The 23,919-nt window shown below is 44.7% G+C and overlaps 3 protein-coding genes across 3 annotated transcripts; 2 read left to right on the forward strand and 1 right to left on the reverse strand.

Annotated features, from left to right (window-relative positions):
* Positions 1–15,696: 15,696 nt before the first annotated feature.
* Positions 15,697–17,663, reverse strand: N7458_011231 (uncharacterized protein; the record flags this gene model as incomplete). Its single annotated transcript, XM_056914613.1, has 5 exons — positions 15,697–16,332; positions 16,388–16,928; positions 16,995–17,195; positions 17,253–17,338; positions 17,391–17,663. 5 exons carry the CDS (start codon positions 17,661–17,663, stop codon positions 15,697–15,699), a joined length of 1,737 nt encoding a protein of 578 aa, XP_056763462.1.
* A 1,035-nt stretch (positions 17,664–18,698) lies between these two features.
* On the forward strand, positions 18,699–20,289 carry N7458_011232 (uncharacterized protein; the record flags this gene model as incomplete). Its single annotated transcript, XM_056914614.1, has 3 exons — positions 18,699–19,071; positions 19,122–19,980; positions 20,055–20,289. The coding sequence occupies 3 exons, from the start codon at positions 18,699–18,701 to the stop codon at positions 20,287–20,289; spliced, it is 1,467 nt and encodes a 488-aa protein (XP_056763463.1).
* A 1,593-nt stretch (positions 20,290–21,882) lies between these two features.
* On the forward strand, positions 21,883–22,255 carry N7458_011233 (uncharacterized protein; the record flags this gene model as incomplete). The annotated part of the gene is made up of 2 exons (XM_056914615.1): positions 21,883–21,974; positions 22,033–22,255. The coding sequence occupies 2 exons, from the start codon at positions 21,883–21,885 to the stop codon at positions 22,253–22,255; spliced, it is 315 nt and encodes a 104-aa protein (XP_056763464.1).
* Between the last annotated feature and the right edge of the window lie 1,664 nt (positions 22,256–23,919).

Consider the following 23,919-nt stretch of genomic DNA (forward strand, 5'->3'; position numbering starts at 1 on the left):
AGAAGGACGCCAGGGACAGCCGCACGCACAATCAACACGTGATCCCCGAACGGTAGATACTAGGTGGGTCTTGGCACTAAAGGACGGGTAGATCATCTACCATAGATCTACGACCCATCTACTACAGCATCTACAGCCATACGAAGGACTGGATATATAAGGACACTCATTCAGTATCATATATTTAGTTCTTCGCGATCAATTACACATTATTACTTGGTTACTACCTTTAGTACTTTACACTTCACAGTTCACCTTTAAGACAACCCAACCTACAAGTAGGGGAGCTCACTTAGTAGCAATACTTAGTGACTAACTTACTTGGCGCGCACTTCTAGCACGTTCTGTAAGATACTCGACAGGATCTATTCCGTAGTAAGGCTTCGCGAAGCAACGGTACGATCGAGAGATACTCTTGGAATCCGTAGTAGAACTAGGTACGTATAACCCTTTGAAGCTCTACTTATAGTGACCAGTCGGCTACGCGTAACACATTGATCGCCCTGTCTTTGAACCGTGAAGCATAGTTATCATAGCAGGAAACGATAGCACCGCAAGCAACGTCTCCTCGAGCTCAAAGACCTTAGTGTCTCCTAAGGAGCTCTTGGACATAGTTGCTTAGCTCTAGGAGTATATCGCTAACCTAGAAGCAAGATAGTCGCAACGCTCCGTGAAACTCCCGTAGCCGGAGTTCTTCGACGGAAGTCGTGCGAAATTACGCGGCTTTATCACGCAGATAGAAATACAGCTACGTATAAACCCTTAGATCGTAAATAAGGACGATAAGGTAGTCTTCGTCTCTACCTACCTTCGCGGATAAGCTTTCGACTAGTTTGAGCTATTTATTCGCGAATACTAGGAGAAAACCGATAAAGACGAGTAGAGCGACACTACTAAGGATATATTTAAATCCTACAACGTATTCAAGAAGAAGCTTGAATAGACCTTTAGAGACATCGACGCTATCCGTAGTACGGAACGACGCCTATAACGTCTCAAGCAAACTAGATCGGCTAGCGTATACGCCGCCGAGTTCTAATAAATTATCTCCTACTTAGACTAGGATAAGGATACCTACATCGCGATCTTTAAAGATAGACTTAAGGACGATATTAAGGATAAACTAGTTCGAATCGAACGACCTAAGACCTTTAGTGATATAGTCTCGATAGCAGTTCGAATTGATAACCGACTCTACGAAAGATACCTCTAGCAAAAGGAAACACGCTAGTAGAGAAGCCAAGGACAGCGGTCCTTCGGGCACGCACGCCGCTACGAGGATAGGCGAGGATAGCAACGATAATAGCCGAGGGAGTATAGCGACCCCTACGGACCACGACTAATAGAGCTCGACGTAGCGAGACTCCTAGCCGAAGAAGAAAAGCGGCAAAAGGACAATAACCTGTGCTTTAATTGCGGTAAGCCAGGATATAGGGCGCGTGAGTATAATCGACATAATAACGTAAAGCTATAGGCGCGTAAGCGTAATAACGAACGTAACAACGCAAAGCTATAATAGTTACGGGCGACCTAAAACAACGAGGTCCGACCCTAGTAACTACGAGCTACTAACGATAGGGACGTAGCTAACTAACAACCGACTCTAGAAGAAATCATACGAGACTATAACCTGATTAGTATAGAGTACGTAAAGGAAGACGTCCTAGAAATTAATTAGGAAAATATTAAGAGTTAAGGATAGACCTAGCACGGTCCCTAGAATACTATCGACTCCTAGGAACTATCCGACGATTCCTAGGACTAGGGTATAGGGATCCTAAAGATACCTATCGAAATTCCAGGAACCCTAGAGATCCTAGAAACTCTACCTCTAGTCCTAGGAGTAGATACTACTAAACAGCCTTAAACTAACCCTAAGATAATTGCTTAGAGAGAATTAAGTAACGAACTCTAGGATATAATAATAAACGTATAAGATACCGATAAACGACTCGCACGAGCTTACGATATTATCGATCGTATATACTAGCTACAAGAGGGAGACCCGGGCAAGGAGGGAACTATCCCCGAATAGATACTAAGTAACTTAAACTATCTATACCGCGATACACGGTGCTTATACTAAGGGTACGCTCGATACCCTAACCACGATCTTAGGACTATATCGGCCTGCTACGACGACAACTATATAACGTACTACTAAGGAAAGATTGATAGAAGCCTAGAACCTAAGCCGCTACGATAGGAACGGACTCTAAGATAGAGCCTAGAATACGCAGGACTCTAGCACGGAAACTAGAGGATAAATAAGGAACAACAACTCGTAGCGATAGCGTAGGGACACTATATAAAAGTTACTACTAATATTATGCTTCGACTAACCTTAGTAATAATCGACTTAGGAGCAGCAGGGAACTTTATAAGCCTACGTTATCGAAACCGCTACTTAATCTCGGGTATCGAGAAACCCCGACTAACGCTAATTATTAGTCTAAACGGAGAAAGTTTAGGACTAGGAATCACGTACGAGAGCGGACCCTTACTAATAGTTATTAGGAACTACTTCGAGGTAATTAACTTCGATATTACTAACCTCGGAGAATACGATATAGTACTTAGCGTACTATAGCTACGTAAGTATAACGCTAACATCGACTAGTAAGCAGGAAAGATACTCTTCGATAGATACTTATATTGATAGATAAGCAAGTTATAGACTAGATACGAGCACCTAGCACTAAAGAGACCTAGCTCCGGGGAAGCAGGTACTTATAGAAACCCTCACGAAGGCGAACTTAAGAGGAGTTTTCGGCTAGGAGATAGGCCTAACGACAAATATACGGTCGATATTAATATTATCGCTATACGAGAATAGCGATCGGATATAACGGATAACGAATTAAGAGAATACGTCCTTATTAACCACGAGGAACGAGCCCTCTACGCAACAGGCGTATTAGAGGAAGAATACAGGATTCCTGAGGAATATACAGAGTTCTAGGATATATTTACGCTACTACCGAATAGTGAGCTACTAGAGTATAGCCTGTTCGACTATAAGATCAAGATCAAGGAAGGCGAAGAACTAAGGTTTATGCTAATTTATTTACTATCGTAGAAAGAGTTAGTAATACTATAAGAATATATCACGGACAATCTTAAAAAGAGAAATATTAGAAAATCGAAATCACCGGCAGGATACCTAATCTTGTTCGTACCTAAGAAAGGGGGGAGCTTCGAATATACGTTGATTACTAATAACTCAACGATATTATAATTAAGGATCGATACCTATTACTATTAATCAACGAAATTCAAGATATTATTCAGGGAGCGAAATATTTTAGCAAATACGATATTACTAACGTATACAATCGACTTAGAATTAAGGAAGGAGACGAGTAGAAAACGGTATTCAGGACTAAGTATAGATACTTTGAGTATATAGTTATACTATTTAGACTCACTAACGTACCCGTATCGTTTTAACGCTTTATCTTCACCGTCCTAGGAGAATACCTCGACAAGTTCGTTATCGCGTACCTCGACGATATTTTGGTATTCTCTAAAACTAAGGCAGAACACATCGAACACAACAAGAAAGTGTTATAGAAGTTAAGGGAAGCAAAAGTTATACTTAAACTCAAGAAATACGAGTTCTACGTCTAGGAAACGAGTTTCCTCGGATACACTATTAGTCCCGACGGACTAGGAATAGAGGAAGATAAGGTCAAAAGTATCCTTAAATAGCTAATACCGATATACGTTAAGGACGTCTAAAGCTTTCTTAGGTTAGCTAACTACTACCGAAAGCTTGTACTAAAGTATTTGTAGTACGCGTTAGGACTTTACCGATTTACTAAAAAGGGAGTACCGTTTAAGTAGGATAACGAGGCTAAGAAATTATTTACTACGCTTAAGGAAATATATAATAAAATAGTAGGAGAAGCCGTCGTCGTAATATTTAATTACGACGCACTAATTATTATAGAAACCGACGTATCGGATTTCGCGCTCGGGGCGTAACTTATATAGCTAGGAGAAGACGACAAGCTTAGACCTATCGCCTTCTAGTCTCGGAAAATAATACTAGTAGAGCTTAACTACGATATCTACGATAAGGAACTATTAGCTATAGTATTAGCGTTCCAAACTTAGAGAGCGTACTTAGAGGGAGTAAAGCACACTATAACTATTAGGATAGATCACTACAACCTTACCTATTTTACGACAATAAAGAAACTTACACGACGATAAGCTAGATAGGCAGAGATACTAGCCTAATACGACTTTAAGATTGTTCACTGTAAGGATACCGAGAACGTAGTAGCAGACGCGCTAAGTCGCCGACCGGACTACGAACTTAGAACTAAGGAGGCAGTACCCGCTATCCTAACCACGGATAGTAAGGGCAATATTATTTATAACCACTAGATACTCGTAGCGACTAGCGAATTGCAAAACGACGAATAGCTTAAGAAAATTCGAGAAGCTACTAAAAACGATAAGTTAATCTAGAAAATCCTAGGTAATAGCACCGCCTTGGCTAATAACGGCTTAGTCCTTATCCACAAGCTAGTATACGTTCCTAGGAACCTCTAAAACGATATTATTAGGTTATATCACGACGAACTAATATAGGGATATTTAGGAATCAAAAAAACAATTAAGAAAATCACTAGAAATTACTATATTCTATCGCTACATAGACGAGTTAAGCGCTATATCTAACAATACGACTTATACCAACGGAACAAACTATCGCGACACGTACTATATAGAGAAATAAAGGTATCGGAGACACTAACCTAACTATAGGAATAGATTATAATAGACTTCATCACGAAACTACCTATTTCGGAGGGTAATAATATAATTATAGTAGTCGTAGACCGGCTTACTAAATACGTATATATAATCCCGACAACAGAAATCATTAACGTACAGCAAATAGCTAATCTGTTGCTTAGATATATATTCGCTAATCACGGAACACCGAGCAAGATTACCTCGGATAGAGACAAGCTATTTATATCTAATATATAGCAATTACTAGCGGACTAATTAGGTATTAAGTATAGACTCTCTACGGCCTACTACCCGTAAACTAACGGACAAATAGAACGAGTTAACTAGACTCTAGAATAGTACCTACGACACTACGTGAATTTCTAACAGAACGACTAGACAGGACTATTACTAATAGTATAATTTGCGTATAATAATATAATACATACAACGATCAAGGAGACACTATTCTTCGTAAATTATAGGCTTAATCCCACAATTATCAGAGAACCTATCGGTAAATAGCTAGTAGCGGAATCATCACGATTGCTAGCTACTAGGCTGAAGTAACTCTACCTATAACTATCAAGGGACATCGAGTTTCTGAACATACGAATGAAATTTTACTACGATCAGTTACGCTAGGAGGCGCTAGACTTCAAAAGGGGGGAGAAAGTTTACCTTCTACGACGCAATATTCGCACTAGACGACCTAGCACAAAACTCGATCACCTTAAACTCGGACTATTCGAAATCGACAAAAAATTAGGACTAGTCAATTATCGCTTAAAACTACTAGAAAGTATACGACGTATCTATACAACATTTCATGTCTTATTACTTGAGAAAGCACCCAAGAACGCCGAAGTCGCTACCTAACAGATCCTAGTGTATCCGATGAAAAAGGATCCATATAGGACGTTAGGATGGCCAGTCAAGATAGAAGTTCTTCTAGCGAATAGGACCAAGATAAGACGGATAGACCTTGAATTCATAAGATCTTCTCTAGGTATGACAGTCAAACGAGATCAATAGGATAGATTGAAAAGTGCATTGAATCTAAACTGCTAAACTAGTGAGTAGAAGGGTGCTTAAGTACACGATTGGGTAGTTTAGGCAGCAGGAAATAGGCCAAATCAATGATCTAATCGATGATTCGATTATATATCGATGATCTAACTAATTAACAGATTAGGAAGGAGCTGGATGTTAGAATCCGTGGTCGATTAGTAGCTAATTAGCTATGGTAAAACTCTCTGTTGAAGAGGTATATACAGAGGGGTCCTTCTGCGGGAAAAACGATGGTCCGGTCCGGGCCGTTGGCCGGCGGGCCGCTAGTCAACCAACTTCATATAGCCATATAGGCTGACACACCCCCGCAGGTCTTTAGATCGATAGGCCTAGTAGATCTAACTAGATCAGATAGGTCCTGATAGGTCCTAATAGGTCCTGATAGGCCCTAATAAGATCTGATAAGCTAGAGTGGTAAGAATTCTATGCTAATCTGTTTGACAAAAGCCTTATGTTTCTGGCGGCTAAGCGCTTTGGTTAACCCATCAGCAGGCAGATCGGACGATTTCAACAATTTAATGCGTAGGCGTTTAGCCTGTATCTCTTGGCGAATCTAAAGACGATGGATATCAACGTGCCTGAGCTTGGTTTAAAAGGTTGATTTCTCTCGTGTAAGTAGGTCGATCGTCTGCTTATTATCGTATTGGATCATATCTTGATGACCAGGATCGAATCTAATGAATTTGAATAGCCGTTTCATCCAATAGGATTGCCTAGCTGCGTGGCTAAGCGCGAGTAATTCGGCTTCTGTGGTCGATGTGGTGATAGTCTTCTGCTTAGTAGCCTTCTAATCGATTGGGCCACCGAATAAGTAGAAGATGAAGCCTTCCGAGCTCTTTCGGTCAAGATTATCAGCGAAGCTGGCGTCTGAGCAGGCGGTATAGGCGGTTGTCTTGGTTATCTCTTTCTTGCCGTCAAAGAGGATGGCTAGGTCTTTCGTCCTATACAGATATAAAATCAGGTGATCGGCCGCGTCTAGATAGCGATCGGTGTATCTAGTAAGCGATCGTGCCAGAAATTGATTGGCAAAGGCTGAATCTGGCCTAGTCCAAACGGCAGCGAATAGGGCCGATCCACACTTTTGTTAGTAAAGGTTAACTAGCCTAGGATTCGGTGGATCCTTGGTAGGTTAGATAGAAGAGAGATTAGATAGTAAGGGGGTAGTCGGCGGCTTTTTGCCTAGCAGATTGAATTTGCTAGCAATCTTTTCGATATAAGCACCTTGGCTAATCTAGGTCTTTCTTGATTGCCGGTCTCGCGTGATTCTGATTCCGATGAATTGGCTAAGCTCACTAATATACTTCATTTCGAATCTGTCCTCGAGCGATTACCTAATTCGGTAGGCGTGGGCAGATTCAGATATATAGTAAATAGCTAGGAAATCGTCAACGAATACCATCACAACCATATAGCTATTAGTATATAGGGCAGGATCCTCTAGGCACGGGTAGAGACTAACGGTAGTAAGCACCTTTCTGATATCATCTTCCTACTTCTTACTAGCTATTCTTAGGCTATATACTGCTTTCTTAAGCTTTAGGATCCTTCCGGTAGATCCTAGGCCCGGTGGGTAGCGGCAGTAAACTTCTTGGTCTAATTAGCTATTCAAGAAAGCGTTAACTGTATCTATCTGAAAGGTCTCGAGGTCGAATTTGGTCATTAGAGCTATAAGCGTGCGGAAGGTCCTAGTAGCTAGCGTACTAGTCCTAGCGTCTTGAAGATTAGGTATTTGCAAATCGCCTCGCACGTATAACCTAGCTTTGAACCTAGTTAGATTGCCTAGTTAGTCCGATTTATAATCGAAGACCCAACGTATAGGGATGAACTAGTGCCTAGGGCAATCTCTCTAGCTAGCTGATTAGCTACACTCTTTCAGATAAGCTTGATTGATAAGATGAGCCGATACTGGTTCGAAGGCCTGCATATCTAAAAGCTTCTAAAATTCGACCTGCATAGCCTGTTTGAATTCACGCCGATATAGGTGATTATGCAGATGATAGTAGTCTTCTAGTAGTAGTAGCAGAGATGAAATCGATAGAGGTTTTGGAAGGATCTGATTAGCCGAAAACGTATAGAAATAGGCGGCTAAAGCGTGCTGTCGCTTATTATCGTGGCTATTATTAGACGAATCGTCTCTTTCGTGCTTGCCTAGATTCGATAGGAGATAGGTAGAGTAGTCAAAATCGGTATTATCTACTAGAACAATTAGCGAAGGTAGGCGGTCAGGGACGTTAATATCAGGATCGTCCGATTTAGGAGATTCAACAGCAGATTCGATAGGGGTAGGTAGTAGATCCCCTAGGATTTAGTCGTTTTGATCGTTTTTAATAGGAATTGAATTGCCTATATCTCCACCCCCGTAGCCAGATAGGTCCTCTCGCTGTTAATTAGTTGGTTTAGGCATATCTATCTCATCTAGGATCTGTGAGGCAGTTGCATCATCAAGGATTTGGAGCCGTTGGGACGAATCGTCAAAGATTTCTATGCGATGAGGAGGGCTTTCGTCGCTATAGAAACGCGTTTCATCGAATTCAACGTCGCGTGCGCGGACGATTCGGCGCTTCGAGGGTATCCAAATTCGCTATATATTAGATACATCGTAGCTAACTAGATAGCCGATAGCCGCTCGAGGGCTTATCTTCGATAGCCGCGGGATATTAGTGATCCTAACGAAGGCTTTGCATCCAAAGATTCGTATATTAGATAGATCTAGTAGTTGCTTTAACTAATAAGGGGCCTTCTAGCCAAGATAGCTAGCTAGGGCTTTAGATGGCGATTTCTAATCTAGTAGGCGGTATAGGATCCTATTTTGAATATAGATAGCAGTGAGAGAGGCCTTATTCTAAAGATAGGTCGGTAAGCCAGCATCTTAGACCATCTACCTAGCTATATTAGTTATAAGCGCTCCGTAGCGCTCCGTATAGGGGTTTTGAGATAGTTGATAAGGCGGAGAAAGCTCCAAATTCAGACCACGAGCCCTAGATTCGGCCGAAAGGCTAGGTAGGAGGGCGGTCTCGCCGTCGGTGTGCACTATCAGGACCTTTAGGTCGAATTGGGTCTCAACGAATTGGATTTGGCCGAAAAGGGAAGTAGCCGAAAGGGTCTTATCAGTAAGATCCTCGCTAATCTGATATCTCGTGACAGGATCCACGTAGTGAGATAGATATCTAGTCCTAGCTAGAGATGGCGTTTGATGGATTAGATCCTAGTGGATAGATTCGAAAGGCTTAGTAGATTCGATCGGACGGCGAGATATCTGCTGTTTGGCCTTAGAAACCTTGCAAACCTCATAGATATCAGCTAATTCGGCAGTTGAATCGATTAAGATATTAGATAAGTGATTAGCCAGATATAATAAGATCTCTTGATTCACATGACCTAGGCGCCGGTGCTAGAGGTCAATTAATCCTTTTGCTCGATTTGGTGTGTAAGAAGATAGACCGAATTAGCCGAAATCGTTAGTTAGATCTATATCTGACACGCTAGGAATCTTAGAGATCTGATTAGCTGAATTAGTAGGCGATTCGATAGCTATACTATCAGCTATTAATTAATCCTATTTAATTAGATAGAGACCAGATTTGCTATTTAATCGGCAAATAGGTTAGCTATTCGAATCCTGTAGTAGGCTATCTTTTCCTTATAGAAATAGACCTCCGTTAGCGGCTTTCTCGGCAGATAGGAGATTCAGATAGAAACTAGGCGCGTATACTATATCAATTAGGGCGATCTTGGTTCTATCTAGGCTATCTGTAGGCCGGAAGCTGGTTTTCCCGAAGCCTAGTATAGCCGTTTCCGTATTTCCTACTCTCACAGAGGAAGCTACCGGCTGATAATCGGTCAAAAGGTCAAGATTGTTGCAGATATGCAAGGTTAATCTAGTGTCAAAGCACTACACATCGTTAGCCGGTTGGTTGGTATGAATCGAATTATATGCACGATTAGCCTGAAGAAGAGACGAAACCTTCTGTTTAGGGACGTACGTACCAAACGCAGCCCTAGTAGATTCTTCTTCATCTAACTTAGCCGCTAGCTAATTAATTAAATCGGTTGAATTAGGCCGATGCCTAGCAATCGCATATTTATAGGCACTTTTGAATTTGACGCTGCTTTTGCATACATTCTTGAATCGATCTTCTGCTGCTCGGTCTAGTTTCCAATTAGGTAGCCTGACCGATAGATTAACGTATGCGCATTTATCGAATTTATGATAGCTATCGTTTAGTTGACCTTCACATAGGCAAGAGCGCTTCTAGCCCCTAGATTAGCCGGATTAGCTAGATTAGCCAGGATTAGTAGGCGAATTGCCGCTATTAGCGGCTTCCGTCCTATTAGGATTTCTGCCTAGGAAGGTCGTCCTATAGGTAAACCTACCCTAGTAAATTAGCGGAGATAGCCGAATCGATTCTGAATAGAGGTTGATAAGGGCGGGGAACTCTAGCAATTTGCCAGTTGAATAGACACTGCTTTGCTTATAGATTCGATTTATCTAAATCGTATAGAAACTAGGCGATAGAGGCGTGATAGCCTCTAGGAATTCATAGAGAATTCGCTTAGTATCGTCGAATTCAGATAGGCTAATTTCTTTAGCTTCTGTGTAGCAAACTAGCTACTTTTGGACCCACGAATCGTAATTAGACCTAGGGGGCGCTTACGTACGCAGATTAGACTAAGTTTTCGAGATCCGGCGCTTCCGAGACGAATTAGTAGGCGTATATATTAGACGAAACATGTTAATTACGTCACGTAGGTTAGCCTGAGACAGGATCAATCGCTTATTATCAGTAGAAACTAAATTGCGAATTCCCTGTTTCAGACGATCTACCCCTTTCTAGTAGTGACGGAAGCGATTTAGCTAGCGGTTATACTCGCGAGAGATCAGATTATATCTCGTAAGCGCTTCGCCGGCTAGATTAGGAAGGTCCGCTAGGTCGATTTCGGGATAATCGGGTTCTAAAGGGGGCTTCCTAAGGCTTTTAACTAGCACCTTAGGGTTGATATAGTCCTATAGACCCCACGTAACCGCTTAGTCCTTCACGGCTATATACTACTGAATCCAATCGGTAGAGGTCTTCAGATAAAAGACCAACCAATTAGCTTCTGTAGCTATGATAAAGAGTGAGACGGAAGTAAACGATAGTTCGATGAAAAGTGAAAAAGCAAGGATAATAGACGGATACGACCGGTCGAGGGCGTAGCTAAGCTGGTTTGGCCGAAAGAAGCCGTCCGGTTAATTCGAAGTCTATTTAGTCAGAGCGATCGGGCTTATAACTAATAGATCCTAGTGTATCCGATGAAAAAGGATCTATATAGGACGTTAGGATAGCTAGTCAAGATAGAAGTTCTTCTAGCGAATAGGACTAAGATAAGACGGATGGACCTTGAATTCATAAGATCTTCTCTAGGTATGACGGTCAAACGAGATCAATAGGATAGATTGAAAAGTGCATTGAATCTAAACTACTAAACTAGTGAGTGGAAGGGTGCTTAAGTACACGATTAGGCAGTTTAGGCAGCAGGAAATAGGCCAAATCAATGATCTAATCGATGATTCGATCATATATCGATGATCTAACCAATTGACAGATTAGGAAGGAGCTGGATGTTAGAATCCGTGGTCGATTAGTAGCTAATTAGCCATGGTAAAACTCTCTGTTGAAGAGGTATATGCAGAGGGGTCCTTCTGCGGGAAAAACGATGGTCCGGTCCGGGCCGTTGGCCGGCGGGCCGCTGGTCAACCAACTTCATATGGCCACATAGGCTGACACTACCGATATAGAAATTAAGGAAGAAACAGAAAACGAATATAAAGTTGAGAAAATCTTAAGAGTCAACAAAGTCAGCGGAAGGACTTACTATCTTGTGAAATAGAGAGGATATAATACCTCGGAAAGCATATAGGAACCTATCGAGAACCTGATAGGCTGCTACTAGCTAGTTTAATAGTTCTATCAACGGATAGAGAAGGACTACCGCTCAACCTAGAGACGTCTAGGCCGTCCTAGAAGGAAGGGGGCAACTAGACAATCTCCTGAAACATCTGATTAAAGTTCGGATTCTTAGCAGTAGATGCTAACTGCTGAATTTCAAGGGCAGAAGGAGCAGCCTGCTCTAGGGACGACGTCTTTTTATCAAGAATCCGCAACAACTTAGCATCATATTCTAACATCTTGAAACTACGCTCTTTTAAGAACTTCTGTTGTTTTCGCAAACGAGCATAGCGAGCCAGAGTGTTTTTCATTTTACTCTGCACCTCGGCTAATCGCTCCTGGAGCTGCTTCAACTCAGGCTCTAATAAGTCCAGCTTATCGTTAGCAGCGGACAAATCATCAGCAACCTTGCGCTCAGCACGGCGCAACAAATCCCACTTATTATTAGTATAAAACTCCGCCCGGCACGGATATCCCCGGCGAGTACATATCGCACATTTCGAATAACGTTGAGTCCGGTCTATTATGCACTCGTCGCCCGATAATAAACAGAAGGAACACTTCAGCGATAGGGCGAAACCGTTGTCACGAATATAGGTCTCTTAGTTCTAATAGCTAGCGTTAGAATCCTTAGGGAGCTTACGGCGGTCGCTATTAATAGATAGATCAGCCTTACGTTTAGGCATAGTGAAAGGACATAACGGGAGAAAATCAAGAAAAATACAGGGCCGCACTTACCTGAGGAGGAGGGGCGGTTATAAGCAAATCCTTTAAGGACAAAGGACTAGAGGGAAGGGGGATAATATTACGAACCTCGAGGCGCGGGGAGGCCGCAGCTAGTTAGGGGGCAACCGAGACCCAATCAGCCCCTAGACGCATTGCATTAGCGTCATCACGTACAACTCCTAACACCCAGGCATCTCCTCAAGGACCACGGGTAAAACAATCAGGCAGGGAGCCACAAACGGCCTGTGCCTAACTATGACATCGTATACCCGCCTATACGCTCGGACGGTTAGAAGGACGCCAGGGACAGCCGCACGCACAATCAACACGTGATCCCCGAACGGTAGATACTAGGTGGGTCTTGGCACCAAAGGACGGGTAGATCATCTACTATAGATCTACGACCCATCTACTACAGCATCTATAGCCATACGAAGGACTAGATATATAAGGACACTCATTCAGCATCATGTATTTAGTTCTTCGCGATCAATTACACATTGTTACTTGGTTACTACCTTTAGTACTTTGCACTTCACAGTTCACCTTCAAGATAACCTAACCTACAAGTAGGGGAGCTCACTTAGTAGCAATACTTAGTGACTGACTTACTTGGCGCGTACTTCTGGCACGTTCTGCAAGATACTCGACAGGATCTATTCCGCAGTAAGGCTTCGCGAAGCAACGGTACGATCGAGAGACACTCTTGGAATCCGCAGTGGAACTAGGCACGTATAACCCTTTGAAGCTCTACTCACAGTGACCAGTCGGCTACGCGTAACACCTTAACCAGGTTAAAAGCCGCATTTATCGAAGTTGTATACTAGCCAGGCAGGAACGTTATAGAGGACAATTGTAAGCTAGTCGTACCAATACTAAAGAAACCCTGCATCCTCCGCTTAGATTCGCTTCAATTCCTTAGTCTTTTGCTTTACCAGGGCTAGCTTAAGGTACTTTAGTAGGCGTAATATAAAGTAATATACCCAATTCTTGCTAACCTGCCTATCTAACTAGCCCGCTCGCGTTAAAGCGCGATTTACCTACGCCTAGATAATCGTTGCGGTAGGTAGAAGATTCCAGCTATACATTTAGGCAATCCAATTGATTAGGGCCTTCTCCTAATGTGGCTGTAGGGCGTTTTTCAACGATTTAGTAGGTTTCTTGCGCGACCGGGCCTTTTTAACGCGATCGCTCAAGGTAGTACGATTCACGTCGAATTCACGCGCAATCTTTGCGATATTTGATTTTTTTTAGGATAAAACCGCTATACAGGCTTCGGCCAATCGAGACTCATCAAAATCGCTAGATTTAGGCATATTAGGTAGTTGAATTGGCTAATAGTAGGCTACTGGTCAAAAAGCGACGGGGATTTCGGGATAACGGGGATTTAGGGCGCACCCACAAGCGAAAGCGGTGGGTGGGCAGAAAGGCACGGATAATCATGCACGGTGACGAGATGATCAAGGAAGTTTTATCTCTGCTCCGACCGTGAGTTCCCTTTATGCTCAGAACCGGGATCGGAGCGTCTACGATTTGTCATCAATTGTTCATCATAAACCTAAGACAGAAAAATCATGAATACCCTCACACCCTTATAATGAAAACAAAGATTACTCTATAGCAATACACAGTCTTTACTAATACCCTTCTTTCCCTACTAATAAACCTAGCCCTTACACTTATCTAAATCGCTTAAATCAATAGAGATTTAAAAAGAGATATAGTCCTAATTCAGAACCTAATATCCTATAATATAGGCCAATTTCACCGTCTTTCTTGCTCTAGGGATAATAAAGGCGATAGAGGTAGAGAGGAAGGGTATGTATTAGTAAAGAGTGTGCATTGCTAGTTATACGCTGATCTTTATTGTGGCTATAAAAAGTACCTTAGTCACGTGGTTATAAGGTCAAGTTATAGCCGACACCAAAGGCAACTACGAGAAGTCCTTATATATAGTAATATACATACGTAAAGGCTTAGCAGCGTTTCTGTAGGTGTCGAATGTAGCTTTTTGGTTCCCGATTAGGACTAGTATGTAGTGCCGTTAATACGATCTTAAATAAATACTAGGTCCGACTCCGATCCCTACATCCCTACATCCGATCGTGATGGCCCAAATCTCCCTTCCGACCTCTCCTGAATTGTCAAAATCGACGCGGCGAACGGGTAACCGGCAGTCTCTTTTGACTGATAAATCTATTCTCACGATGACGAAAATGGATTTGATCTTTTTCAAGCTTACCCTTACCTACTGAAAGGGTTCAGGTCTTGCACACCCCATTCAAACATATTTAAGCTATCCTGATCGCCATCCATCCGGTTTTGTAGTATACTATAATATAGGTGTAGTGCAGTAGACAGACCACAATTTTGACGTTATCCGAACTTTGTGAGTTCGAGTTCATGGTAGGGAGAGCTGGTTGAGAAGTGCCTGCTGACAGAACAACATTTAGTACCTGTAGGATAGTCTGTCTGGATTGCTGATATATTTTATAGCTAACACCGAGATGCTAACCTATTGTTTGTAGGTATGCTGCAGACAAAGTTCCCAAGGCCCTGAATGACCTGTAACCGTGTAAAAGACGGAGTTGCAGCTGTTAACGAGGCACTGTTTACGGCCACGGAAGGATCGACGCTTTTATGTCCCTATAATTCGCGATGCAAAAAGATCATTTGGGCTGTACTCTATTGCAAAGTCTGACGATAGTCATCATCAACGGGTTTTCCAGTCAACAGCAACATTGATAGTCACACTTGTACCTCATGGGGTGCCACCGAGCTTCTGCAGATGACCCCCTATAGCTGGTAATTACGATTCTTGCTTCTGCCTGGCGCTAAACACTGCAACCAATGAGCTCTATCAATAAGCTCTATAATCTTGGTAAGTAGTGGGCGAAAGAGATGGGGTTTGACCAGGCGCACGCGACGTTTTTGAGCCAGTCAATCCGCAGCGTCGTTTCATCAGTAATCGATCTCCCGCATCTAGAGAGTTAGAGTCATGGCTGGGTACAAAGTACACCCGCGTGAAGTAAGTTCGTAATTTTTGAGTAAATGGCGTGCATTTGAGCGTCTAACATTGTTTAAAGCCTTCTTAATAACGCGAATCTTTACATCACAATCGCGTTGCAATTCAAACCTGGCCATAAAAGTTGCCAACCAAATAGGGTGTGGCTAGCCAAGACATGCTCTTTCTACAGAAATCTGGCATGAAGTGACGCCTCTATTGATTCTTCACCTGCTTAACAGACCTCCATTCGATACCAAGTGTGCTGGCTACGACCAGACATGTAAGACCCAAGGCAATATAGAAAACGTCCACAAGAGCCCCGTTGTAGGCGACCAGAACCTGGTCTCGTAGTTTGGCAGGCATGGCATGAACAAGGCCTAGCGCACCACTACCTAGCACCTCGTCAGGGTCTAATTCTGGTACGTTTGTGGCGAGATTGTGAGCCAGTCGGTTAAGGAACACATTTTGCGTAATGGACAGGATAAGGATATCACCGAGTTGTTGTGTGAAGCTCAAAACAACCAGTGCTTTGGGCACGATGGAATCATGAAGCACGGTCTGGACGGCGACATAGGGCGGTTGGAAAGCTAGGCCGATGCCGATCCCATAGATGATTTGATACGAGATCCACTTCCCAGCAATGGTATTAGGCCGGAGTGTAGTTATCAGCCCGCTTCCCATAGTCGTGATAACACTCCCAATAATCAAGGCTGGATTGTAGTAGCCTATAAAACTTGTCAAAGGACCGCTGGCGAGAGCGGTCACTGCCAATGCTACGGCCAAAGGCAGGTACATGAGACCAGATCCGAATGTGCTTGCGCCACGCACTCCTTGGAAGTAAAAAGGTAACTGGTCATTAGTCAGTGCTGCATCTGTGTAAAATGGGTGTTGAATCGCGGCTTACGTAGTAGGCAATCACTGCAAGGTGCGCAAAATTGCAAAAGGTGATGAGGCTAGCAAAGGCCACAGAGCGCTGACGCAGCATCTTCAGTGGGACCATGATGTCGTCTCCAGCCCTGTACTCTACGGTCAGAAACAGAGCAAGGAGGACCACAAAAACTGCAAGCAGGAGGATGATTCGCCAATTGGCCCAGGAGTATTTAGTTCCCGCCCACTCCAAGCCAAGTACCAAGCACAGAGTCATCGGCACGTTTATGGCGAAGCCTGCCCAGTCTATGCGCCTCAGCCTATCTTTTCCATCCTTGCCATCTTTGCTGCCGAGCGGTGCGTTCTCGGATCGACGTATATGGCCGATGCTAAAGAATACCATAACAAATATGATCGCGCTTAGGGGGATGATGATATAGAAGCTGACCTTCCAAGTCGAGGAATGGGCTATACTTCCACTAATGAAGGGTCCAAAGGCCAGCGCAAGGCATTCTACACCGCCACCAATTGCAGAATAAACAGGCCGGTGCTTGAGTGATGTTGTATGTGCGACAATGCTAGAGACAAATGAGTTAGCAATCAAGCAGCTCGCCCTGATCAAGGCTTATCGCTTAAGGGCTCACATGTTCGTGCCGGATAATATGCCGGCCGCCCCCAAGCCGCTTAATACACGTCCTACGATGAATACTGGGGATGTTGGAGCTGCGGCGGATAGTACTGAGCCAATAGCGAAGACAAATAGCGACGACATGTAGAGTGTCTTCATCGAATAAAACGAGTAGAGTTGTCCATAAACCAAAATGGTTGCAGATTGCGCGAGCAGACTTTTGGCAAGATGTCAGTTGGGAACCTCGTCTTCTCTCTTGCCTCGGAGAACGAACTATGCAACTTGATACCACCCGATATCGTTGAGAGCATGGAACTGATCGGTGATGACTGGCGTGAGTGTCGCGATACAGCTGGTATCCTGAAACTGACCATCAGCCTGGGAAAAATGCTTTTGCGACAGATCGGCGTACATAGCCAATTAAAAAGCTTCCAAAGAGGATGCATGTAAACAAAAGGGCGAATCTGATCCCCTTAGGACGGTGGAAATTTTCCGGCTTCTTCTCGGTTTGCGCAGACACAGATCCGGATTCTGCATCAGTATTGGTCTTTTTTTGTGAATCATCGAAGGTTTGCTCGGCCCCATCGAGACCACTGGTACGCTGTACCTCTATCCCAAGTGCATCAGTCTTGGCCACGACGACACCCGGCGACATCTTCGAGTCCATTTCAACACATAAGCACATATATAGTATGATGACTGCGTAAGATGCATATGAATTCCCCGAGATAGAAAAGAAGGTTTATAGTTATACATGGGGCAGCTTTGCAATACAGTGGCTTTTATTTTGCATCGAAAGGGCGGAGAGAATGGCTGAGGGGCATTGAGGCATGCTCACTGACAGAAAACTTCAGTGTGGTCGGACGGGTTGGGATCCCAGGTCCGACCCCTGCATTGAATTCGGGATAGTAAGATACGGCTGAGTAGGCAACATCCAATGATGCGGAGTAACACTACCTCCTACTCGGTAAGATATGGCTTCAGAGAACTCGTTGGGTGGAGTCTACGCCGATAAATGGGAGTCCGAGAAGTGATGTCGGGGTACTAGGCCATATATAGTCTAGTACTCCGATGGCACATGTAACTCCAACCTTGATCGAAAAATAAAAGGCTAACGTGGAAACGTGGAGGGATCTCCTCTTCGACCAAGCCAGTTATGCTATGTGTATACTTGGAGGCTTCCAAATTTAATTCTCAACAGGAAGATGAACGGTTTGTGATCTACTTCTGCATGCAAAGCCTTCAAATATTTGCGCTATTAGCAGTCCAGCCTAATAACCTCCCCAAATGACCGACAGAGTTCGTCGCAATGGCCGGCCCTCGTCGTGTGAGCCTTGCCGACGGTCCAAGTTGCGCTGCGATCATGCAAGGCCACATTGTACACGTTGCGTACGCCGCAACTGTTCCGGACCCTGCTACTACCAGCCATCGCCGATGAGGCGAACTACAGACTTACATACCGAAACTTGGCTGGGAGAAACGTCTTAGCCCTCGTTTCTCTAGATACTGAGCTCCCATGAACACACCGTTAACTTTTCAGCACACCTCAAAGCGCGAGACAGATTGACCCCACCAGTATTTCAGCAATGTGCTCCTCATTACCGCCAGCGGAAAACACCCTGGTCGAAAATCCGTCTTCTGAAACTACGCTGACGAGTGACCTGTGATGACGAGGGCTAATTTGCTGATCGTTGAAAAAAAAAAAAAAAAAAAAAAAGTATTGTTCGGCCTTTGCGGTTATGGCTGGCTTGTCGATCAGCTCTGGCAGACCGCCGTATCGGATGCCCTGGCGCAGGCTTCTCTCGAGTTCAATGAAAAGCATTCGGCGTTTTTGTCCTTGGCTCTCATCGCTGGTATCGTGTGCGGAGCAAGCTTCTGGGGGTTGGGATGTGCGTATTCCTTTTCTTCTCGCTTGAGATTGCGGTGTGGTTCTGTGAAATTACAGCCTGTAGCTGACCTAATCGGTCGACATCTCGCCTTCAATATGACTCTCATCATCGCAGCCGTGTTCGGCCTGGCATCTGGCGCTTCTCCCAACTTTGCCGGTTTGGGCGTCATGTTTGCTTTTGTCTGTTTTGGTGTGGGCGGAAACCGTATGTCTCTCTCCATTTCTGGTCGTGGCGGTCTCTCACATCATCGATAGTCCCTGTTGATAGCACCGCCTTCTTGGAGTTCTTGTCCGGAACACATCAATATCTCCTCGAAGGCTTGTTGGTGTGGTGGTCCTTTGGTCAAATCATCCCGGCAGGCGTCGCTCGGGAATTTCTGCCTAACTTCTCGTGTTCCTCAGATACGCCAGCCGGTCAATGTCACCGCTCTGAAAATATGGGATGGCGTTATCTGTTATTTACAATGGGTACCGTCACACTCGTGGCATTCTTGGCCCGATTCCTCTTATTCCGTCTCCACGAGTCACCAAAGTACCTTGTCGGAAAAGGTAGGTATCAAGAAGCGGTCGACACACTAAATGCGGTGGCCAAGTATAATGGTACCACGCAGCCCGTCACAGTGGAGGGTTTCCATCGCATTGAGACCGAGTTTGGCAACTCCACCAACGGCCGCGAGGAAATCACGCGCAAGACCTCCCTCCAGCGGATGATGGCCAACTTCTGCGTCGAAGGCGGGTGGAAGCATGTCAAGGCACTTTTCTTAACCAAGAAGCAGGCTCTCCGTATGACCCTGATCATTTTGATCTCGGGTATGGTTGGCTTGGGATCTCCTCTGTACAGCAACTTCCTGCCCGAGTACCTGGCCTTGCACGGCGCGGAGAGTGGATCGAACAGCATCAACATCACGTACCAGAACAACCTCATCGTCGTAGCTTGTAGTATTCCTGGTACCATCCTCGGCGGGTGGCTCATTACCTTTCCCACTATTGGTCGCCGCGGAACGCTGGGAATATCGTTGATCCTAATGGCGGTCTTCCTATTTGCGTTTACCACCCCGCGGACACCGGGGGCCATTTTAGCCTTCAACTGCGTCGCGAGTTTTGTGCAGTACATGTAAGGCTTCTGTGGCTTTATGGCATCCATTTATCTATCACTGCTCCTGAACTAACTAAACCATGGAATATCAGTATGTGGGGAGCCCTGTACTGCTACACACCCGAGGTCATTCCCTGGGTGCATCGTGGTACCGGCGCAGGACTTGCGTCTGCTTTCAACCTTATCTGTGGCCTACAGGCTCCGATCATCGCGACATATGTCGGATACACCAATACCCCCATCTTCGTCTCAGCATCGATGTTTGCTGTGGCCGGCCTGCTGTCCTTCTGTTTCCCGTACGAGACCAGAGGAAAGGCCAGTTTGTAGGCTGCGCGGGAAGAAGGGAATGGATTGTTGAATAGAGGATGTCATAACTAGTTAACGATATGCGTACAGAGAAGGATATTTATCCATAGTAAATAAAGTCTCATTTATTGTTACGGCTCCCTTAGTGGCTGGCTGCCAGACTCCACGGGGATCCTGCACAGTTAGTCCAGATATATGACCGCACGCGCAGTGTTTACACACTGCCCCGCACACATTAAAGTTAAGATCCTCAACGTTTAGTTTAACAATAGAGCCACGACTTAGATCTCTTCACTTTGATTCTTAATCCTTTAGCAAGGACCCGCTAGTACACCGTTCCTAACATTTAGAGCCTATCCTATCCAGAATATATTCCGCCCTAACAGGGGGAGTGTTCCGCAAAAAATGGTCTTGCCAAGAAGAAAAGTGGGGGGTCGCCCAAGCCTGGTTCTGCTTAGCGTGTTTTTAGGGGTAACCTTTGCTCTCGTTCATAGTACGAGAGAAAAAGGAGAGTCAATTATCAGGGCAGTCCTGAGGCCATTTACCTCCTCCTAGGGGTGTACACTACGCACCCGGTAATTGTCAAGAGGTTCAAGCCCAAGTTTCGTCTTCTGCTCGACGCGTGTGGTGCGGCAAATTTTGATAAGGTGCGCTTTATTTTGGATAGCCATGACAGTCCAGAGAATCTGTTACTGCCAGGGACGGAGGATTTGCATCAGAGAGATGACTTTGGAGATATGCCGACTCTCGCGGCTGCGGGCCCGATCATGGTTCTTGACAAAGACGCAGATGAAGCAGGAGGTAAGGATCCTCATTTGACTGCGTGCTATTATGACCAGTTTTCTGCGTCCGTAGGTTGAGTGGAATACTGGCGGACGACGAACTCCCACCTCCACATCGTACTCGCTGGGTACTCTCAGAAACAGTGTGGCTGTCTCTGAGTGCCAGGAGGAGCTCAACAATGCGAATATCTCTCTTTCTACGACGCGCCGACGCGCCGAGGACCGAGCCTCCGAACCTCACGAAACACCAAACATTGCAGCCCCAGTATTTGTGCCCCCCCACCCACTCATGTACGCCCCGCGATGGGAAATGGCACTTGGGTCACTCCATTTGTCCTGCCCGACAACCGTTTACGGTTTCGAGAGTGATGATGACACGCTGGGCCCTGGGACAGAGACAGTTGAATGATTCATGGCTCAACGTATCGACATCGCAATTCAACGACGCCACCAACAGCTCAGAACATCAATGCGACACATAATAAGCGACCGGCACTCCAGGGCCACCAATAATATAGGATGTTTCGAAGGATATTAACGGAGACTTTATTTGTGGCGTCAAGGAGTTAGAATCCCTTAATATGAAGGGTGGGAAAGCTTCGTACTCACATTCCTTTCCTATAATGCATGCACCTTTGCTGCCCTAGTAACCATGAAGCATCTAGACAAATATCCAAATCATTATAGCCCAGTACTAAAGTACTTACCACGAGCAGGCTATATAAGGACCTACCCTCACATACGGATAACCTATCTCCATAAAGACAAAAAACACGTTGAACCCACACATACGATTCTACATACTTCCAACTTGAACGAAATACCTCTCAAGATGCAATTCTCTCTCCTCACCCTTCTAACTATCTGTGCCCATGTCACTGCACTGCCTGGGTTGCTTGACAACAATGGCAGATGGACCTCTACGTTAGTCTTCACACACTTATTCATATATCCAAGATTCGCGTTCGCTAAAGACCCCTAGCTCCCGGTGTACATCAACTGGTACGGCTACCGTCACCACCAAGAATCCCGTCACCACTACGGACACCATCACCGCTACAGTTACCGTCACTACCACGGATGCTGTCACCACTACTGACACCATCAGTGTCACCACTACTGACACCGTCAGTGTCACCACTACCCGCACTCAGACAGCTACCTCGACCGGGGGTTGGGGTACCCACGGGAGTGGGAACTGGTAATTAGATGTATTTGCTTCCTATGCGAATCTTCAATCGCTTGTGGAATTATACATCTAGGGGTAGAGGATCCAGATCCAAATACTTTGCGTCAGTGGTCATGTACTGCAATAATTTTCTCACCTAATTCAGATTCATATCGTGTTTTAATCCCAGTCTGTAAGAGGTGTTACAGACTCAGGAAATAGTTCATCTTAATCGTAACTACAAGCGCTACCGTCTCTCAGTTAATTTATAGGTAGGATGGCAGCGATGATTGCGACTTGCGCGAATGCTCAAAAGTCGCACCCAGAGTGGAGAGGAACACCAAACATCACGGCACCGGGCCACCCACCAAGATCGATGAACGACATCATGGAAGGGGCTCGCCAAGTGCTCAACCACATAGAAATCGCGGGCTGTCACCTAGATAGACTTCGGATAAATAGTCACCTCACCAGTTGTGCCACCAGTCGTGTGGGAGACACTACACCGCTTCCATTCGGAGGACAGCCGCTAGGTTTCCAGAGCCTGGTTTTAGTTATGGCGGTGGCCTCAGCTTTTGCTCTAGCATTGTGACTGGCTGATACCGAAGAATAGAAAGCCTGGCTGTGTTTTATTTTCAGTCGGTTTGTGCAAATTATATCTGCAAGATTCTCCAATATGGCTGACTATGTTACGCTCAGGCACGAGAGAGATATTGATCAATCAACATGGTAGCATTTGACCAAAACAACTAAGCATAAGAGAAGGAAAGAAGGAAAGAAGGCAGAACGGCGAGAGAGCTATCGAAATAGTTAGTAGATAGATGCCTTAGGAACTAGGCATCAATCCTGCTGACGATCGTCACAGACTATGAGGGCCGAGATAGCGTTGTCCTCAATTGCTTGACGAACCTGGCTTCCCCAAACTCAACTCCTTGCTCATAATATTCAACAAAGCGGTGCAATCGACCCATAGTATCTTCGAATTCAACCATTCCCTCTCTGAAAAGCTCATGTTCCAAAACCAGCCCCGATGCAGCTCTGATGTCAGTGCTAAATAGGCTCTTATTCTCCTTCACCCACTCAGTAAAACTTGTAGCTGGTCCATCTAGCACTTTGCAAAATTTTGGCGGTACACCTTGAAACCTCAGAAGCCGAAATTAATACAGTATCTTTGTCAGCATCGGACTTCCCACGGGGATGAGCTATTCAGTATCCCCGACGCTCTGACACAAAGTCCAAAGAATCCACGATAATGTCGCGGGGCGAAACAAGACATATAGGCATCAAATGCTTAGTATCTTTTCAGTACTTTTGTTCACCCGGTACGCGGTTGACCCAGTGGCCAGTTTTCTGTATCCAGATATTTAGTGAAGTGATCCTGGGACCGAGACTCTCACTTCGCACCGGATGTGTATTACAGTATGTATCCTTAAATGAGCCAAAACGTAGTGTCCGAACGGCTCTTCCATACTTGTTTATCGAGTTAGTTCAGAAATGGGAGGGAGAATGATAAAAGGAATGTAATATTTAAAGTTTTGGCTCTAAAAGAGGGTCTCAAATTGCTCAAGAATATCGATTATTTAATTGGTACTCTCTTCGAGCGCCCTAATTATACTCTTGACGCGCCTGGTATCTATTAAGGCCCCTTATCGCGTGACGGATATTGTCCTGGTCATCTATTATGTCGGAATTCTTAGTGGC

The sequence above is a fragment of the Penicillium daleae genome, assembly GCF_028827525.1.
Source record: "Penicillium daleae strain IBT 16125 chromosome Unknown utg000008l_segment0_segment0, whole genome shotgun sequence".
Classification (NCBI taxonomy): Eukaryota; Fungi; Ascomycota; class Eurotiomycetes; order Eurotiales; family Aspergillaceae; genus Penicillium; species Penicillium daleae.